At 44.5% G+C, this 19,607-nt stretch overlaps 1 protein-coding gene across 1 annotated transcript in view; it reads left to right on the top strand.

Annotated features, from left to right (window-relative positions):
- The first annotated feature begins 757 nt into the window (after positions 1-757).
- LOC144107568 (uncharacterized) overlaps positions 758-19,607 on the top strand; it is a 32,715-nt gene continuing 13,865 nt past the window's right edge. Inside the window, exon 1 of the mRNA XM_077640640.1 lies at positions 758-1,012. Within this exon, the coding sequence (XP_077496766.1) occupies positions 909-1,012 (104 nt within the window). The 5' untranslated portion in view covers positions 758-908. The remainder of the gene's footprint in view (positions 1,013-19,607) is intronic.

Genomic DNA, 19,607 nt, shown 5'->3' with positions numbered 1-19,607 from the left:
TAAATACCCAGAGCTGGCAACGCGATCTTTACAGCGCTGTGTGGCCGGGCCGGTCGGGCGACCGACGGAAACGTTCGCCTCCATTCACTTCTTGCAGACCGCATTCATTCTTTTCAAATGAAAGCGCCAAGCGTGCCACGCAGTTCCGGAAAGCTCGGCGGTATATTTGAGCATGCCACCGTAAGCCTAAGCAGAGCGAAAAAGACTGCCACGAGGTATCTACGAGCGGCCACTGTTTACGTGCGTGATGGCACGTAGCATTTGACCTGGTTCGCTGGGGGACGGACTGCGCTTGCGCGAGCGCCGAGCCAGATCAATCAGCGTGCTGCTCACGTTTGGTTGGGCCCTCACAACAGGCTGCAAACTCCCCGGGTCTGCGCTTTATTTTCAAAAATTCGGCTCGACATGTAAACAAACCGCGTGCGTCACCTCGGGCCGGTTGTCCTTTGCGCAGCGCGGTGATCCGCCAGGCGATCCGCGCCGTCCGCCATTTTTAAAAGGACTTGCCGCGGATACCTTGTAGTAAATTGTCGGGGGCCTAGCGGTTTCTTTCCTTGAAGGCACACCACGAACTAATTGCAGCGCAGTACTAAAGTTGAAAACTCTACTTGATGACAAGCACGGACTTTGCACAATAAACAACCCGACCTCCAGAGTCGTCGCGACGGAAACGCTGCGGAGGTGTCGCCACCTGTTGTGCTCTTTTGACGTCACCGACAAGATGGCAGCCAAGGCGAGAGCGTAATGTATGAAACCGAGCAGGCTGAGTATTCGCATGTGCGTCGTGCGCTGTAGGAGCTCGGTGCGGCTGTGGCGGCCGATGTTGTAGTGCACGGGACACCGGAAGAGCCGATTTCCCCAGGGCTCCGACCCCGGCCGCGGGGACGGGAAGGAACTGGTCCACCAAGATGTTCAACGTCGAGCAACAGCAGCAGTTTGGCAGCCTCCTCAGTCATTCTCATTATCAAAACAACATCGTCTCCGCCGCCGCTGCAGCAGCACGACAGCCGTGGTATGTCCTACTTTCGAGCACGGCGTTAGCGACAGCCGCGAGCCGTGTCCAGTGTATTCCGTTTCCTCGTCGCGCGACACACTTGCGGCATTCTTTCGCGGGCCGCTCGAGGGGGCGGGCGAACGCAGTTTTCGAAACTGCCAAATCTTGGCCCGTTAGCGCGAGCGCATATCGGACAGAGCCATCCGGCCGGAATTAGAAAGCCTCGTGAATGAGACTCGTCGTTCGGCCGCGACGAGTTGCAAAAGGCTTTGAGGAAAAGTGAGACCCGGGCGCGCCTTCTCGCGATCGGTGCCGAACGTTGACCCCCCCTCCGCGCTATGCACCAGGCACTCTAAAAAGAATCGTGGCTGCCTTTTGGATCCAGCGGCTGTTTCGCGCGTGAGTGGTAACGTCGGGCACGCGCGCACCTCTCGAGAATGAAACAGTCTGCAAGTGCAAAATCCGTAACTGTTCCATTCGGTGCGAGAACAGCGCCTCTTTCTGTTCCTCGCCGCGTAAACAAGGGGCCGCGTCGTATACAGACTGGATCTCGGCGATAAAAAAAGCAACTGTCGCAGCGATAGACTTCAAGGCTGGCGTGCGTTCGGCGCCGACGTCTGCTTGTTTTCGCTCTGGATCGGCGCGCGGGTCACGCCTTTGCGGAGCCGCGACGAGCGGTTGAAAAGCGAACACATGTTCCTCGGCTCGTCGCCGCGCGCGGGGTCTACCGTGTTGCCCGGTCGGCTAAAGCCGCAGGCTCCCGGGCCCCTGCTAATAGGCTGCAACAGGGGTCACGACATGCCCCGGCACTTTAACTTATTTACCAGCGCCCCGCGGGCGTTGCGTTTTCGGAGATCGCGTTGTTGTTTGTTCCCGGTCGGCCGCCCTCTTTGCATTTGTGTGTGTGCGTTTTCTGCAATTCAGGTTCGGCGCAGTTGTTGGGGTGAGGGCAAAGTGGAGGCAGACTAGCTGAACCTGTTATCTTCATTGAAAAATGTTCCCGGTGCCCCGTAAACTGCGGCTGGCCAGGTCGAGGGTGGAGGGCTGGACTCGTTTTAATCGTTTTTCGTGCGGATGCCTCTTCCTCGGTCCCCCATCCGCGATCGGCTGTTGACGCGCGCCGCCCATGTACCGGTCGCTTGTGTCCGCCGCTCGTCTGCTAGGAAAAAGCGATCGGCGCGAAAAAAAGAAAAAAGAACTCCGTTATAATATCGCGGAAGGTGAGGACAATCGGCACCGCCGCCGCCGCGTGTTCGGTGGTTGCTCCAGGCGCCAGTAAACGCGGACGTCTCTAGGAAGAGCCTTCTTTTCTCGGTGTTGTTTACAACGTGAACGCGCGCGCGGACCGCTTCAAGGACGTGCGCGCCTGCAGAACCGCAATCGCCGGCGGTTCTTTTTGCTTCCTGTGCTGGCTTATGCAAATGAGCCCCGTTCTGTCTCGGTTCCTGCGTCTTTCGTGAGCACCCGTCCAGCTTTCGTTTCTTCCCTGAGCCGATCGTCGCGGCGCGCGTGGCGGAGGTAGATCGGCTCCGATAGATTGCTACTGGTATGCGGCTGTACGGGGTCGCCAGCATTTGGATAGTCGGCTTTCCTTGCCACGTAGGTTTCTCACTGAGCGCCCCGACGGCCGCCAGCTGAACCGACGTTTCCGGGGTGAAACCGACGCGCGGTACTACGTGTGCGTGTACCGCAATTGTTTGGCGCCTGTCGGCGAGCTCCGTAATTGTTTCGCACGTATGCGCCGTGCCCAGACCCGTATTCGAACACTCATTCACGCGTTTTTGGGAAAGGGTATTTTTTTCCTCACCACTTTCATCCTTAATTAACCTCCTCCCCTTTCCAAAAATCAGCGAGTTTATTAATTTATTCGCCGGTTAACGTTACATACCCTCAGTTGCAAAACCACTGCATATGGAGGAGGGTAAACCAGTAAGTGAAAGCAAGGTGCTGAGTGTACAGAGAAAAAAAAAGTTCTGCAGGGATGGAGTACATGTATTAGTAGCCCATAAAGTGTGCATGCACAAAAAGAAACAGCAGAATCAGCCAGAACGGGAAAGCGCAGCATACATTAATCTCACTAAAACACTCATAGCCAAATAGGCGGGCAGTTCTCGTGCAGAAAGTCCACAATTGTAAATTAATGTGATATAACACGGCTGAGTGGTTCCAGCTCTTTCGATGCATGCGAATGAGAAAAAAATTCATGTTTTGCTAGAACTCTCCACCAAACCTCATGCTGATTGGCAATACAGGAAGAGCAATAAGTTGAAATGAACTAGCTGGAAATGAGTCATAGACTGACGCTTTAATGGTAAAAAATATAATCTTTTTTCGTGCTTAAAAAACTTCTGTTCTTTTTATTCATATATAGGCACCGTGCAGGAACTTAAGGGGCAGCACTTGTGATGAACAGCCAGAGCCGCCAGTGGGCGCCGGAGCAAATGCGTTGGGAGAGTCGTGGTAAAGTGTACTAGAAATAGGTTCTAGTACACTCTAGTTGCAGTGTTCTACAAGGCTTTGTAGTGGCAAGAGCGAAGCGGGTTCCGGTGGTAGGCGCTGAAAAAAAAAAAAAAAAAAGTGGTCAGCCGCACGCGCCCTGCCGTCGAATACTAGAGGAGAAAAAAAAGCTCATCTGCGTTGCTGCATCACTGCATTCAGCGAGTTCTAGCGTTGCTTTTGGAAAAGGGTGGCAGTTTAAGCTCGTTTTGGTAATAAAAGCGGGTAAGAGAGTGCCTCGGAGGCATAAATACGTGCAAAAAATCTACGAAACGTAGGGTGAACGCATCACACATATGGTTTCACTCCACAACCAGCCGACTGCGAACACGTCGCCTGAGCGGTGCACCCTGTGGATGCATTGCCAGCCAAAGGCACACACAGCAAAACACCATTTGGGACAGGGAACATGTACGCAGAGCAAATAGGCGGGCAGTGAACGTGGGCGAAGTTAACAAGCAATTACAAGTGATAAGCAGTGAAGCTGAAGAAGTGAACGATAAATGGCTAAAGTGAATGGGAGGTGAAACCTTTTGCCAAAAGCATGAAACGAAACGACGGTAAACAATAAAGAAAAGGCATGAACAAAGAGTAGGAGGTGTGGGAAAAGCTCAACTGAAAGGTCTGGATCGGTTTTATGACCGGGATTTAACGTCCCAAAGTGACTCGTATTATGAGGGACACCGTAGCGGAGGACTCATGACGATTTCGACAACCTGGGGTTCTTTAGCGGGCCTGCGTCTCATCTAAATGCGACCTCTGCGGCTGGTATCGAACCCGCGTCTTTCTGTTCAGCAGCCGACCACTACGACCACGAGCCACAGCGGCGGCAAAAGTGAAGGAACGCGCGAAAAAAAAAAAAAGCATGCAGTCAAGCAAGTGGTCATAAGGCAGGAGAAAGAAGACAATAAACAAAATTATGGGAAGCGACGAACAGGTCAAATACGCATACACGTCCGAGGACTGTCGGTTCGCGGAAAGCAACAATCATTTCCGTTTCTGTGAGAATGAGAGATGGAATGCTGATGCAGTATATAGTCTCTGGCAGAAGTCATTTTAAAGCGTCCAGTACAGACAGCCGCAATCCCAGCAATGCATCTGCCACAGTCCCTTTAAATCACTCTTTCCATTGTTTGAGCACCTGTACAAAGTGGAAATGGGGTAGAGTTTTCTGCACGTGTATCTCTGTATGTATCATTTTATTAGCAACTGTGTCCCACCTGAGAACATGCGTCGCAGCCCGAAAGGAATGATAATGATATTTGCAAAGTGGAAGTTCGTTGTTAACTACAACAAAATTAGCATTTTATAACATTTATTTCGCTAGACGGTACGCTAACATTAAACTGAAAATTTTGAAAAACAGTGACGCTAGGACCAGGTAAGAGCGACATGAAACTCAGTTATAAGATCCGAATTAGTAGTGAAAACCAAAGCTGTTAGAAGCGAGTCTTGGAAGAAGCAGCAGCAGCATGGGTTAGGCCGTTATATTAATGTCCTAACACATTTATAAGTGAACTTGAAGGAAGAATAATTACTGACAGTGGGTTGAAAATGGTACGCTATGAGGCGATTTGCATGAATGCATGAATAGCCTCCATTTTGGAAATTGTAGTGGGCGTCGTACTCCCAGCTGATGCTACACCCGCCAGTTCCACGAGCCATGAGATGTCCAAGTAAAGGAAGGGTAGCTATAATCTCCTATTAGCGCTGAAGAACATTTTGAGCGCGTGATATTTTAATAGAATTATACACACGATTACTGTTAATGTAACTAGAATTATAACGCTGGTGAACTAATATTGCCCCCAAAAAAATCAAGGATACGATATCCTGTTATGAAGCTTAACGAATGCAGCGGAATGACAGACGGCACCTGCAGACACATAGTTCAAGCATTATCCTATTACGTCAGGAAGATGTTCCACCTGACCTTCTTGAATAAAATGAAAACCCTTGGAAAAAACAAGATTCACAGTTGCCTTTTTTCAGTTGGAACAAACTTACAGCCAAAAGTTGTAGGTTAGGATTTTACTATAGCAAGTAGTCATGTTAAAGCGCAAAAAACAAGGACAAAGAAGGGCTGGACAACACGAGCGCTTACTTCCAACTGAAGATTTATCAACAAACAAGCACATTAAATACACCTTGCTGCAAGACCTCAGTCCTGCATAAGGCACAAGCGGTATCTGCGAAAAAACTATGGTTGGCTGGCAAAGTTATGTGCAACAAACTGAACCTTGAAAGATTGGCGAAAAACATCGAAAAAAGTAATGCTGCACTTTTGCAGGTCATGTTCACTGCTAAAATCGACAAAGTGGAGTGTCCCCTAAGGGTGATTATATCGGAAAATGGCACGTGGCAAAAATCAGTCGCACTTTTCCTACAAAGGAAACTAAATCCTTTAACGATTGACGATCCCTGATTCGAAGTTCTGAAAAAGTTTTGGAGTTCTTGAAGAAGAATCATAACAAAGTTCTTCTGGCCTGCTCTTTTGACATAAAGGATTTATACTACTCCTTGGCACATGAAAAACTCCTCAGATGTGTGGAAGAGTGCATTGATTGTTTTGGGTCAGCAGCTTTTCAAAATGCAGCAGGTTTGTCCGTAGAAAGTTTTCTGAAATTGCTTTTATTTTATCTCAGGTCAACTTAAATTTAATGGAGTGACCAAGTTTTCATTCAAAAGCAAGGGGTTTGTATAGGCTCTTGTATTTCCCCTGTTTTTAGCGACATAGTTTTAGCCCATTGTGACAGAGTCGTTTCTGACCGCCTGAATTATTTTAATAATGTGACTGTTTTTAGATACGTTGATGATTTTTTAATTTCATTACAAGGGCGCAGGGATTTTCCGGCCTCTGTCAGCCAGCTTTTAGCCCTTTGTGGTGAGTGTTTTAATCCTTTAGAACTGACGCATGAAATTCCAAGAGATCGTGTTTTACAGTTTTTAGATTTGAAGCTAATTCTCACTGAGAAACCTACGTCTCGGGAGTACCATCCAAGGGCATACAAACCTCTCATACCGTTTCATTCACCTCATTCGAAGCTTGTTAAGAGAGCAATCGCTAAGCGATGTCTAAATAATGCACTGAAAAAGTCGTGTTGTGCCATTCACTAAGCCATAGTTTCCAAAAGCAAGTCACGCGTCTCCAGTCAGCTGGATATTTGATCAGCCTCATTGTATCTGTATCTGAAGGTATGTTGAAAACGGCAAAGGAAAAGGACAAGAACCTGAGCGAAGCAAATGGAAATAGGATAGTAGTCATTCCTTACTTGCACAACACCTCGCATCGCCTAAAGAAGATTGCAAAACGCAGTGACGTCAGAGTAGTGCTCTCGGCACCCAAGAAGCTGGAAAAACTAGTTAATGACCAATCCTTTCCAAAAGACAAAAGAGCCATGAGGTATCAAGCACCAAGATCCTTTTGTAGCATGTGCTTCTGAAGTAGTACATGAAATTCCTCTATTGTGTGGCTCTAGGTACATCGTTCAAACTGGCCGATGTCTGAATGAAAGATTGCTGGAGCATAGGAGGAAGGTAAGCAATTATAGAGATGGTAATTTTTCTGAACATTGTCATGAGTGTGCAGAAAAGAATAAGAAAGCATGTAAACCTTTCTTCAGCGCATGCAAGATATTGCCAAGCATAGGTGTCAGGATGTTAGAGAGATAAATAGAGGCAGATTTGATTAGAAAAGTGGGTCCATCCCGCGTCAGTGCACCATCTGTCTCACTGACTAAAAAGGAAACCATATTTTTGTGTGCGGTCAGTTTGATGTCATGCAGCAAGGTGTATTTAATGTGCTTGTTTGTTAATAAATCTTCAGTTGGAAGTAAACGCTCGTGTTGTCCAGCCCTTCTTTGTCCTTGTTTTTTTTTGCGCTTGTACGTGATTGCAATGCACCAACTCGTCCAAAGGTCTGTGCTCTTGTACTATACCAAGGGCTGCCGCAGGATATTGTTACAGGGGTGGCGTACGTCAAAGGGGGAGTTAATTCTTGGCATTGTCAACTTTTAGCATTTTAATTTTAGCATCGTTAATTTTTGGCATTTTTGGACATTTAGAATGTCCGCAGGATGTCGAAGGGAGTTCCAGTGCCCATTAGGATGCTATCGTGGACACAGTGAGCCATTTGGCCACTATAGTTCACACTACATTTTAAGGGTTATGGAATAACCAATTGCGTCGGCGCGCGCCACCAGATGCGTTCTGTGGTTCCTGGTGCACGCGTTCCTTCTGTCAAGCAGGCGCAGAGTAGCTCGATTACTTCGGGTGGTGAAAAAATACGAATGTAGGGTATTGTAGTGGACCTTCTTTTTCTCTTTTGGGAAGAACGTCATGCAGTGAATCCTTTTATTGCCGGCTTACTACCCGTCAAGACGAGAGCCACCCACCGTTTTGTCTCGGTGTAGCTCGTTTGGGGACGTGGAAAACTTTGTCTGTGGCGAGTTCAGGTATGTGCTATTCCAGACTACTACGCAGCATTTAATGTGTGACCACAGAATGCCGCGAATACAATGAAAGAAGGAAGAATACGTGAAGAACGAATGAATGAATGGTTTGGGCAAAAAAGCGGCTTGCTGACATACGCGTAGTTTGGGAGGGGAGCAGCGTTGTAGGTTTATGCCTCTGCATACTTTACTTGCACATAGTGGATTGTTGGTACTAACATAAAGCACCCTTAATGCTGAAGACTTATTTTCATTGAGACTCATGATGTTTAGTTGGCACATCTATGCTATTAATTTCAGCAGCACTTTCTTCGTATGTTCTTATGTTATGTTCAGGTTGACAAGCGTGGTTTGCTTTCCTTTTTCTATCTTCTTTTTTTCTTTTATTTTCGTGTCTTATTTCACCCTGTCATCACAGTTTCTATTTGGGGCACACATCAAAATGAATTTGCTGAGCCCTTTGCAGCCAGTAATTAAGGCCTTTCTAGCCTTCGAGAATGGTCATTGCAATCGCATGCTGGGCAACACTCCTGCAGGCTCTTTGCGCCCCTCAGCCTCTGAACTCTTCTCTTTCTCGATTTTGGTGTTTGACGTGCAGCGCCATCTCTTGAGGGCTCTTGTAACACACATTGCATACAGTTTACTTTTTTGATTAGATACGGAGAAAAGTCAAATCAGTAAACTGAGGCACTATTACCAGTCTTTGGAGTGTTTTTGAATAATCTCAGTTCACAAAACCAACTTGGGTCAGTGACTATGAACTGCAGGGCAGGAACCAAACAACCTCCCCTCCACCCAGGAAAATGCTTTGGGTGCTTCCATACAGTCAGATTGCCTTTTAAAAGAACCAGTAGACATAGGAGCACCATATAATGCACAGATAAATGTTAAATTATGCGTTTGTATACTAGTGTGGGTTTCTTTGTAATATCCAAAATTTGACCATAGTTCCAAACCCTGCCAACCGTGACATGTTTTGAAGGTTTAAAATGTGGTTGCTCACAAAAGCTGTCTTGATTTGCGCAAGATGTGGAATTTAACGCTTGATTATTCTCAGCCTTCCTCTTGTTGGAAGAAGCGCACGTGTCCTTTCGCAGGCCTCCATTTAGCCTACAGCAGCTGTGTACAGGATAGCCGCCCGCAGCATCAGAATAATAGACAACCTTTGTCACGGAAGTGTGCTGCACACCTGCCGACAGTCATCACAATGCGCTGTTAAACACTGCTTCGCTGTCGCGTTTTTGTTTTTCACTACGAATTGTTACTTCTTCTGGCTTACTAATGTTCACGTTTAGGACATCAAGAAGTTCGCACTGGCAAATCAGTTATGCTTCAGTGCAAAAAAAAAATTTAGCAGTGAGAGATGTCACTGAATAACTTTCACCGACAACTCGCCTTTTGCGTTTTTCATCCACTTTCTCGCATATAAAGGTCAGAACTTGTCAAATGTAACATTTTGCGCAAAGGTAAATAGGCACTTCTTTCATTGCACTTCTATCACTATTCCAAGTTAATAAACAGCCTGAATCTTGAATGAGGTTATGTATCGCTTTATTGTGCAGAGTGAATAGCTGGAAGGAAAAGAAAGAGGCATGGTGTCAGCTAATGTTTTTTTTTTTTTGTATGATGGAGTGGAAGAAAAATATAAAGAACAATGATTAGTGAGAGAATAGCTACAAGGTGTACATAATTCTGATTCCCTGTTGCAGCGCATTGAAATTTGTGAGGCTCGTTCATTTTCATGAGCTTTGCTGTTGTGTATAGAAGTTATGCATTTTTTCCTTTATTTCCTTTCCTTTTTGTGTACTTGTCATTGCTGTAGGCTTTCAACACAGCCGGAGCTTCTTATTACCTTTATTCATGTTGAAGCATGAGAGTAGGCTTAAATGGATACAGAAAGCATGATTCACAACGTTGAATTCACTTAGCCAGCTGAATAATTTATAATTGACTTTTTTTCCTCTGTTGTATTTGTTTCAATAGCCAAACAACAGCTGTGACCTAACAGACAATCTGAGGTCACGTAGGTCATTTTAAAGCTGCGATATAATTACTGTTTGCTCATTTTTTGCTATTCCAACCCTTGGGCAGGCTTGTGTTAGAGGTGGTATGAATTAAAATGTAGAATGCAGCGAGTACACTGCAATTTTTATATGCCTCACAGGACCTCAACTGTTCGGCCATTCAAGCCGAAGCAGCACAAGAGAAAAAGGTTATAATTTATTTACTGCTTGTTGATGCAATCCATGTGATTGTCCATGTTTTCAGGTGTGCTGCACATCACTCCAAAGACAGCACACACCTGAACAGAAAGGAGAAAAAAATTAAGGGAGTAAGCTGTGCTCCAGTGCACTCCCTTGTAAAGAGGAAAGCTTACTCCCTTTTTACTCCCATATAGGCGCATTCTCTACTCCTTTACGAGACCAGTATCTGTAGGCCATAGTAAGCTTTGACACATTCTTTTTGCTTCCCTAGAAAAAGCATATCAAAGTGGGCAGTTTATTTTGCAACATCGATCACAGTATCACTTTGCACAGCAAAGCAAGACTTAAAATACTCGAGAAAAGTACTGTCATTGCTTTTGTTTTTCTTTTTCACGACAGAAACATCCTGAAGTGAAATGCACATGAAAATCGTACAGTAGTCCTTGAGAAATAAATTTTGGGAAAAAACAGCGGCAATGATGCCAACTGCAGTGAATTAAAAAAATCTTGCATTGTCAAAATGGCATGTCAGGTGCTACACGTCGTGGCGATGGACACATCATATGGCTTGGCTCACCAGAGTCACTAGTAGTTACCTCTGTTACTGCCCTCTGTAAACAAATTCCGCGGAGCTGGGATATAATATCAACTAATAATCTATGTGGCATACTGTTTAACATGCTGCAGCGAGTGAAATTCAGTTTAGTGTCTTTTTGGAGGGATGCTGAGGACAGATTGAAGTTGACCTGTATCGATGCATTACCGTATTCTAATAACAGAGATGCGAGTTCGACTTAAAACAAACCTTTTATTAGCTACAAAAGGTAAAAAAAAAAACAAAACAAGGTACATGTGACATTATAACCGACAAATTTGGCAGGTAAACTGCCTGCATTGACACAGTTTTTTGGCTGCGGATCCCAAAGGCTAAGCTTCACTGCCATTCACTTCAAAACACCGATCACGGAGTCCCTTTCGATGCAATGTGTTCACAAGTTTGAATTGAGTGGTTGGTGGCTCAGTCATTAAGGCGCTCGGCTACTGAGCCGTAGTATCCAGGTTCGAACCCGGCCGCGGCGGCCACATTTCAATGGAGGAGAAACGCAAGACTCCTGTGTGCTGTGTGATGTCAGTGCACATTAAAGATCTCCAGGTGGTCGAAATTATTCTGGAGACCTCCACGATGGCACCTCTTTCTCTCATTCTTCTTTCACTCCCACCTTCCTGCCTTCCCTTACAGTGGGGTTCAGTGTCCACCCAGATGGGAGAGAATTACTGCATCATTTCCTTTCCTCAAAAAACCACTAATTGGTGTTGTTGGTTCTGACACACTTTTTTGTTAAAAAATAAACATGGCTGCATCTGTACTTTACTTGCTTGCAGCCTGTGCACAGTTTTGAGACATCAAACTCCGCATACCATACCATTTTGCTTACTTGCAAAACATATTAGTTATCCGTGCTTCTTTCAGTAATTGCTTGTGGGAAGACCTTTGTGGTTGTATTGGAAGAAAAGATGTTATTTTTGTGCACACGTTCTTGAAAATAACTTGCATTGTATTATTTTGTGTCTTTTAGACATTTTACTTTAGTTGTATCCGTGTTTAAAACTGGTTAGTATGCACCAGCAGAAATGGCATGCCCTTGTCAGAGTGGAACCTGGAGGTGTAAGCGGTCACCTTAGTCATTTCAAGCTCATAGGAGCAGCCATGGGAGAGTTGTGATCACTGTACTAGTCATTACTAAAATTTAAATGGACTGGAGAAAACGTTGAGAATTGGGGAACGTTTAAAATTGTTTCATTTGCGTGTGAAAAAAAGAAAGAAAGCATATCCTGTTCCACTTACTGGACAAGCGTTTGTTTTATCTCAAAATTGTCAAGGCTGGCCGAAATTTCTACTGCAGTAATAAATGCCCATGTACCAGGAGTAGATACAGAATATGGTTGTACCCCGGAGAAGCTGCTGGCGCTTCTCGGATGTCAGGATAACAGAATTTGAATTTTTAGCCATAAGAATTGGTAACACCTCCTATGTAATATGTAGGGTAGCTTCCAACTGATATCTGTGGAAATTTGGGAGACCCGCTCTTCTGTACAATTTCCGCACTGCTTCAAGGTGATTGACATAACACACTGCTCGAGGCAATGGAAATGCAGCACACAGGCTCTTCTAATGGTAAAAACCATATTAACCGAAACCTGAGTTTTTACAAGCTAGGGAAGGTGAAAAGATAGATTACATTGCCACAACTGCTCGTTTTTCAAGTGAATTGCGTGACGTCTAGTCAGATTTAGCGCAGGTCCCTGAAGCAAGATCTACACTGCTATACACTTGCGAACAGTGATTGTGGCATATTTTTTGGGGGGGGGATTTTCATGTTGCAGGTTTGAATTGGGAGGCTGGGAAAAAAATGTTGAACATTTAAATCCAATTTTCTCAGCATTACATGCTTCTTTTGCTGCAGTAAAAACATCAACCCAGCCAGAAAGAGTTGTGGAATCAATTTTTACTAAGAACAAAAATTGGATGCAGTTTGTCCTGACATCTTCAATAAATGGCACCGATGCACTATTTTATCTTCCATAATTGCACCGGTGTGCTTAAGGTTCTATTGTGTTGTGAGCCCCAGCACACCGCATTAGTTTCTGGGCAACTCTGGTGAAAGTTTATTGAAGGGGGAATTATAGATAGGCATAAACGGATTCTTTTGACATTAGTTACAGGAGCTGAAAGCACGAGGCACACCAAAGACGCCCAAAAAATGTCACTCGACCTAAAGTCGCAGTGAGTGACCATGCATGTGGTTCACTGCACAGGTGAATGCCATGTTTATTGTTACCACAGGCTCTGGCCCATAGCCAAAGCAACGTCGACCCAAGTAGAGCGCACAGCCTCAGTGCCATGGTCTTTCACTATCTTGGACCGTGCAAACAAGCTCGTTACCTGGCAGTGCGTTCAGAGCTTGATTACGGCAGCCCTCGAAAGCTGTTTGTGTCAGTGCTTATCAAATCTGAGAGGAAGACGGCTGCTGCTGTTAGCGGCAGCTCCGTCCTTCGGCAGAAGGGTGTGGCTTTGGAACTGACCTGTTTTACTGTAAAGCAACTCTCAGAGAATGCAGTCCTCTGGCTGCCTGTGCATTATGCTGGCATTCTTTGTGCTCCAGGATAGCAACTTGTTTGTGGTTAATTCGGTAGCACCGAGATTCACTAGACAGTTAGCTTGGGCAACTGTTTTCAAGTGTGTTCACATGATCTAGGTATCAGCTGCTTGCTGATTTGATTTTTTTTTCTCTGGTACATCTTTGTCTGTTTATTTAGTGATTATCAAATACAAGTGTGTTGCCACAGATTATTGCAGCCTGGCTGAAAAAAGATGATGAGTCACCATTAATGTTTATTGGAGCATTATGACTACGAGATGATATTGAGGTATTGCCAGGTTTGGAGATACGTTTGGAAAATCCTGCTTTGTTTTGATGTACGAGGAGATATGAATGGAATTGAAAAAAACTACGCAATGGTTTAGAAGAAGGGTCATTCCATGTGAAAGGAGACACCAGTTTCTTGGTATTTTAGACTGTGCTGGAAAAAATTAATATGACTAGGACAAACCCAAATAGAATAATAGGAGCAATCATCTAAAGGAAAAAATTTTTTTCTGCGGGTGTCATGCTTTAAGGTGCATCTCAAACTGGGCATCTTCTGAAAATTATTGTTCATGAACTGTTGCTCGTCACAGAAGTTTGTTGTCACTTAGCCCTGTCATGCCCAGAGATAGATGAACAGTGCCATTTTGCATTAAAATAGGAGTGCCAAACAGGAGAAATTTTGGCATTTCTGCATTTTCGTAAATTTTAAGCCCAGGTATGGGCACATAACATTTGTGCAATATTTTCTGAAATCTTATAATAGCATAGTTTATGTTAATGTTTATAAGAGTCACTGTGTTTTCATGTGCATCATCAATTATGTAGGCACCTGGTCACCACACTGAAAGAACTCTAGAAAAAAATGATTTCTCTGCACCAGCAAAAAGTACTTTTTCAATTTTTTTTTGGCATGTTAAACTAATTAGATCACTTGACCTTCTGGTTTTTATTGCACTATCATACACCGTTGTCCCACATCATGTTTTCTAGCCTTTGTTATGGCCATTTTCGCAGAAATCGGGACATTTGCCATTAAATTAATAAACAACATGGTGGCTCTTATCAACTTCAGCACAAGCATTGCTGGCAAAAAATTTAAGAAAGATATTCCTAAATTATGTCTAATTTAGACTCCAAATTAACTTAAAAATGCAGAAATGTCAATATTTCTCTCCGTTCTGGGGGTTCCTATATTAATACAGAATGGTGTCATTCACTATTTATATTCAGGCACATGAGTGTATGTGTCAGTGCATGAATGTGTCAGCATAGACTTCTGGGCCAGGCAGCAATTTATTAATAATTTGTGAAGAGTGGCTTAGCAGGAACCGATGCGCATAACATGTTCTCTCCTCATGTGTGTCGTGCCCTGCTGTGCCAGTCTTCGCAAAGCATGTCTAGCCAACTTGCTGAAATGTTAATGTTTCTTATTAGCAATAACTTTCAGAAGGTACCAATTTAAAGTAATTTCTTCTACTTTGGAGCATAATATCTGCAGAAAAAAATGTCTTGCAAAGAATATCTCTATCCCCTTCAGGCGCCAATAAAATCTGCTTAAAGAAAAAACCATCTTTTGCATAACTGACGATCAGTAGACCAAGCAGAAGTGATGTGCAAAAAATTACGCAAAAATATTCGTATTTGAGCATATTTTATCCGTGTCCACATTTGTGGACATAGCGCCTGAAACCTGATACATGAACGTAAACACTGCTACATTTGCGTGCCTTTTCTAACTGATCGTTAGACATGAATAAATGTTTAGCTGTCTGAATATACGCTTCAGGGAATTATTCTGTAGTTCATGCCTTATAAAACAGAAAAAACCAGTCATTCTATGACGACGGGCAGAGGAAATTTTCGTATTTCGAACACCGAACGTGGATTTTAGGTGTGCAGCCTTCACGTCAGCACCGTTGTGTAATTAACGCATTCAGAATTTGGGGCCAAGGGTTGGTTTCACCATAAGTAATACTTCAAGTCCGGCTGCATCGAAGGGGTCTCGAGTGATCTGAGCACAGGTGGAAAGGGAGAGAGAGATAGCATCTTGCAGCCTGTTTTACACATGGTATTTACAAAAATGAGAAGTGATTTTTAAAGGTCGTTGTTTGCTCAATTTATGTCAGAGACCTGAAACAAAATGTCCCCTCACTCTACCAATGTGCTGATTGTTGTTCTGTAGCCTTCAAGATGAGCGGCCAGCTCTGAACTGACTATGGTGTGAGGGCGCGGGTTCCCCTTTTCCATCCCTTCTTGTGTAGTGCTGCCACTTTGTATTTTTCTCCATCTCGGGTTTCATAGAAAATGTAGTGATTCTTGCTAGAAACTGAAGCGAAATTTTCAAAACGAGAGAAAAAATGTTTTGACTGCCACTGAAAATGGTTGCTTCCTCTGGATTCATGCGTTCTACAATCTAGCACAGGTGGTCTCAGATCCCTTTTTGAATACTGGTAGGGGGCCTAAGACCCTCCTAGACCTCCCTGACCTTATTCACTGGTCATAGCGCACTGTGTTTGTTGACAGCGGCTCAGCTAAGTGGCTGTTCTTTGCAACCACCTGCGGGTCTTTATTGCTCGGTCGGCTGCACTTCTTTGGAGATGCTTCTACATCGGCTATTTTCATGAAAAAACGCTTCAGTGCTGGAGTCGTCCAACGTTCTCTGCACAAGAATAGTTTTCAACGCCCGTAAGCAGTAAGCTAGCCCATTTCCTACCGTACGTGCACAAAAAAAAACGCGTGTTGTGGCGGGAAAACGCCACTGATATTTTCGGCATTAAGGCGCCATGTCCACATATGTGGACACACCACTCTGAACGTCCACCGCAGCACTTTTTCTTCGTCTGTGATGATGAAATTTGGTGTGCCGTTTTTACATTAACAGATCGACCTATTCCGAGCCCTAAATTGCACCATTCACGATCATTTGTAAAGATAGAATGCAAAAAGAAAACTATTTATCGTCCCGCCAAAGAACAACATGATGCACATATTTTTTTTTTTTACAAACGCATTTCACAATAGCTGCAAGAGATGGCGCCACAAACTTAGCAGGGAGGGTCAGAATGGTAAGAGTGCGGTACTCAAAGGTGGAAATTCGCCTTGGGTACGAAAATATGAGGAGGCTTAAGTCGCGTCCACATATGTGGACCCAGCGCCTGAAGGGGCTATTTTTCTATTTGGGTCTTGCTGACGTATTAATTTTTTTCAGCCAAATTTAAAATACCAGGAAATTTTAATATTACCTTTCATGTGGAAACAACCCAGGAGTAAAGCAAGATTTTGTTGGTGACATATAGAAATAGCAGAAAATGTGAGGTAGTAGTTATGTGCACATATAAATGTTTTGTTTGAGGTAAGCCTTTGTCAAAAGTTTAGAGCCCAAGGGTGTTTGCAATCTAAGCCGTGTGGTGAGGCTTTTGTTGTGTCCATGGAAGTCCGAACCTTAAAAGTGGGAAGGGCCGGTGTTGCTTTTACCTTCAAGAGATTTGGAGTGCTGGGAATACATAAGTCACAAGGTGCAGCCAAGGAGCAAAACACCGTGGGCTCTTAAACTTTTTACTAAGGTTGTACGTAGATAATATAGTGGAACAGGAAGGCCTGCACTAGGAAACTTTCAGCAACAAAGTCTTGTTTTGTTTAGCCTGTTTGTTGTTAGGAAGAAGGTTCAAGGAGCAGATTTAGCAAAGGAAAACAGTTTCATTCGAAAAGTTTCAGGGAAGGCAATTTACTGCTCCCAGTGGTCAGCTGAGAGATAATCTATTAGGTTCCAGAATGCTTCCTTGTCGTCCATTAGTGTAATCTGCTAGCCTTTCACACTTCAGAACCGTGACAGAGGTAGGAGCATGACGCATAGTATCTTATCAGCAGTGTGGTCACTGTGTCAGTCATATTGCTTCACTTAATTGCTGAGCTTTCTATGGCTGCTTATTTCGAAAATGCACCCCTTCCCCCTCTTTTGTGGATTTAGCACCTGGTTCAAATGCCAGACATTTAACCTTTGATCTGCCTTGCAATGTTATAAAGCTTGGGCTGCTGTACTAGCTAAATGTTGAGCACGGAAGACACCTTTTCGTCGCTTTTAACGTCCACCAGTTCTGGCCATTACACTCCCCACTTCACTAATCTTTGTGGGCCTTGTTGCCTCACTCCGCGTCATAATGCACCCTTTCTGTTGTTCCTTATCTGCCCTCCTTCTTTCCTTTGTTACAGTGTGTTGTCTGTTTGATCTGTCAATACAAGCACTGGTGTTCCAAGTGCTCCTACCATTGCAGTTGTGAAACAGCCTGTGTTTCTCTATTACCCTCACGTCGGAGCCAGAGATGTCTGAACACTCTCTTGGGCATTGCGTGGGGCCTCGGTCCTCAAACTTTCTCAGATCTCGGTGCTTCTCAAAATGTCGGATGCAGGTGTCAGCATAAAGTTGGGCTGTAGGTTGAAGACCTGGGGGAAAATCATTAGTAATTTATAAATTAGCAAACGGAATTTAAAAAAAGGACTTTAAAGCTGATCCCTGTGGGGTTTGAGATAATGCGTCAGCTGGTGATTAATACAAATAATTGAATGTCACCAAAGTTCTCTTTATCCCAGCACTGGAATGCAGAAGTACCGAGGAATGATCATTTATACTGAAGAGGATTTTGCAGTGCAACATTAAAGAATTTTTTAAAGCCCGCAGAAACAGTTTTCAACTCTTGTCAGAGCTAATAGTGACATCGTAAGCAAAACTGTGAGCTGCATTACTCGGGAAGAACCTGAATGAAGGCTGTGCTTGAACGGTGTGAAAAAATTTTTTGAAGGTATTTGAGTGCTTTACAGCCAACAGAATCTGTACACGAATACCATTTTTGAATGTGACCTGCTTACTTCAACTCTTTCGTACAGCTCTATCACTACTACTATGTGGTGATCACTTATTCCTGGCATCGATTGAAACAACTGAGCTGACTATATTGCCATGATTGCAAAACAACGAATCCATGATACTGGTACGCATTGAACCAAGATGCATGCGAAAATTAGCAAACTATTTAAGGTCATATACTCTAATGAGCTGAAAAAATGAGAAAAAAAATGCCAAGTGGCTGCTGTTGGACGGATGTAAATTTTGTTGCGAAACACTGGGCACATTAAAGTCGCTCAGCAAGCAGAACTGCATCAGATGGAGAGGCCAAAAGCATTGTTGACGAGCAGGGTCATTAGTGCCAGGAGACCTTTAATAAAAGCAACCAAAGTTCAATTATTTTCCCATTGAAATAGTTATCCGACACAATGTCGAGCAGTTCATCCTTGCTTCTTGCACAGCTGTCTCTGCAGCAATTCATCATTTAATGTACTACAAATGCCAATCAGCAGAGCTGTCCCAGGTGAAAATAAGAATTACTGATGGAATTGGGAAAAAGTTTGTGCCACCATTTTTGTACCATCTAGAATGGGTTGTAACTGATCCAGAGAATAGTTGGTTGTAATTGTGCTTTACCCATCTGATATCCTGTGCTAGTCGCTATTTGCATTGACTGGTCAGTGTATCATTATGGACAGGCCATTTCAGCGCTGTGACAGGGGAGAATAGCAGCTAAACACAGCACTTCATACTTTGCGCCACACATTTTTGGTCAGAGGTGTTCACATGACGTCATCCGCAAGCGGCACTAGCGGCCGGTGCGGCAGTTGCCATGTTGTTGGTCACGCGCGCAGTCGCTGCAGCCAGTCGCTGCATTTAACTCGCTGGTGATGTGTGAAATGTGAGTGTATTTCGCATCTCGCCGCAAATAATTTCTGTCCAACCTGTAACACTGTGTGGCTGAGTGGGTACTCCGTGAACTGCGCATAATATAAAAGAGCGGGCACGCTGAAAAAGGTTCCACTTTGTGAAAACGTCGACCCGTAGGAATGTGGAGGCGCCGGCGTGGTGTGCAATGTACAGGACTGCTGCCGCGCATTGAATTCACCGATATCGAAGCCCGCCTTGTGCACGGCTTGAGTTTATTGACAGGCCAAGGAATTAAAGAATACAAATCTGGAGAGGGTGCAACTGCTTGAGAAGCAGGCGAGCCCAAGAGCCATGCTGAGGGTGCCGACGGCCGAAGTGCCGTTTTTGGAGAGGTAATTAAATGTGTCTGTTCGTTTAGCTAGCTTAACTTGTCATCTCTGTCTGCTGAAAGTGATGTGTTGCTGCAGAATCTAGCGAAATCACTGCACATCGCGTCGCTGCGAACCGGCCTAGATTCCAGTTCATGTGCATTTGATTCGAAGTAACGCTGCACTGCTGCAATTGAAACTGTAAAACATTATCGCTAGGTCTGTCATTCATGTT

The sequence above is a fragment of the Amblyomma americanum genome, chromosome 10, assembly GCF_052857255.1.
Source record: "Amblyomma americanum isolate KBUSLIRL-KWMA chromosome 10, ASM5285725v1, whole genome shotgun sequence".
Classification (NCBI taxonomy): Eukaryota; Metazoa; Arthropoda; class Arachnida; order Ixodida; family Ixodidae; genus Amblyomma; species Amblyomma americanum.
Note: the sequence above shows the minus strand (reverse complement) of the source record. Positions and strands in the feature narration are given on the sequence as shown.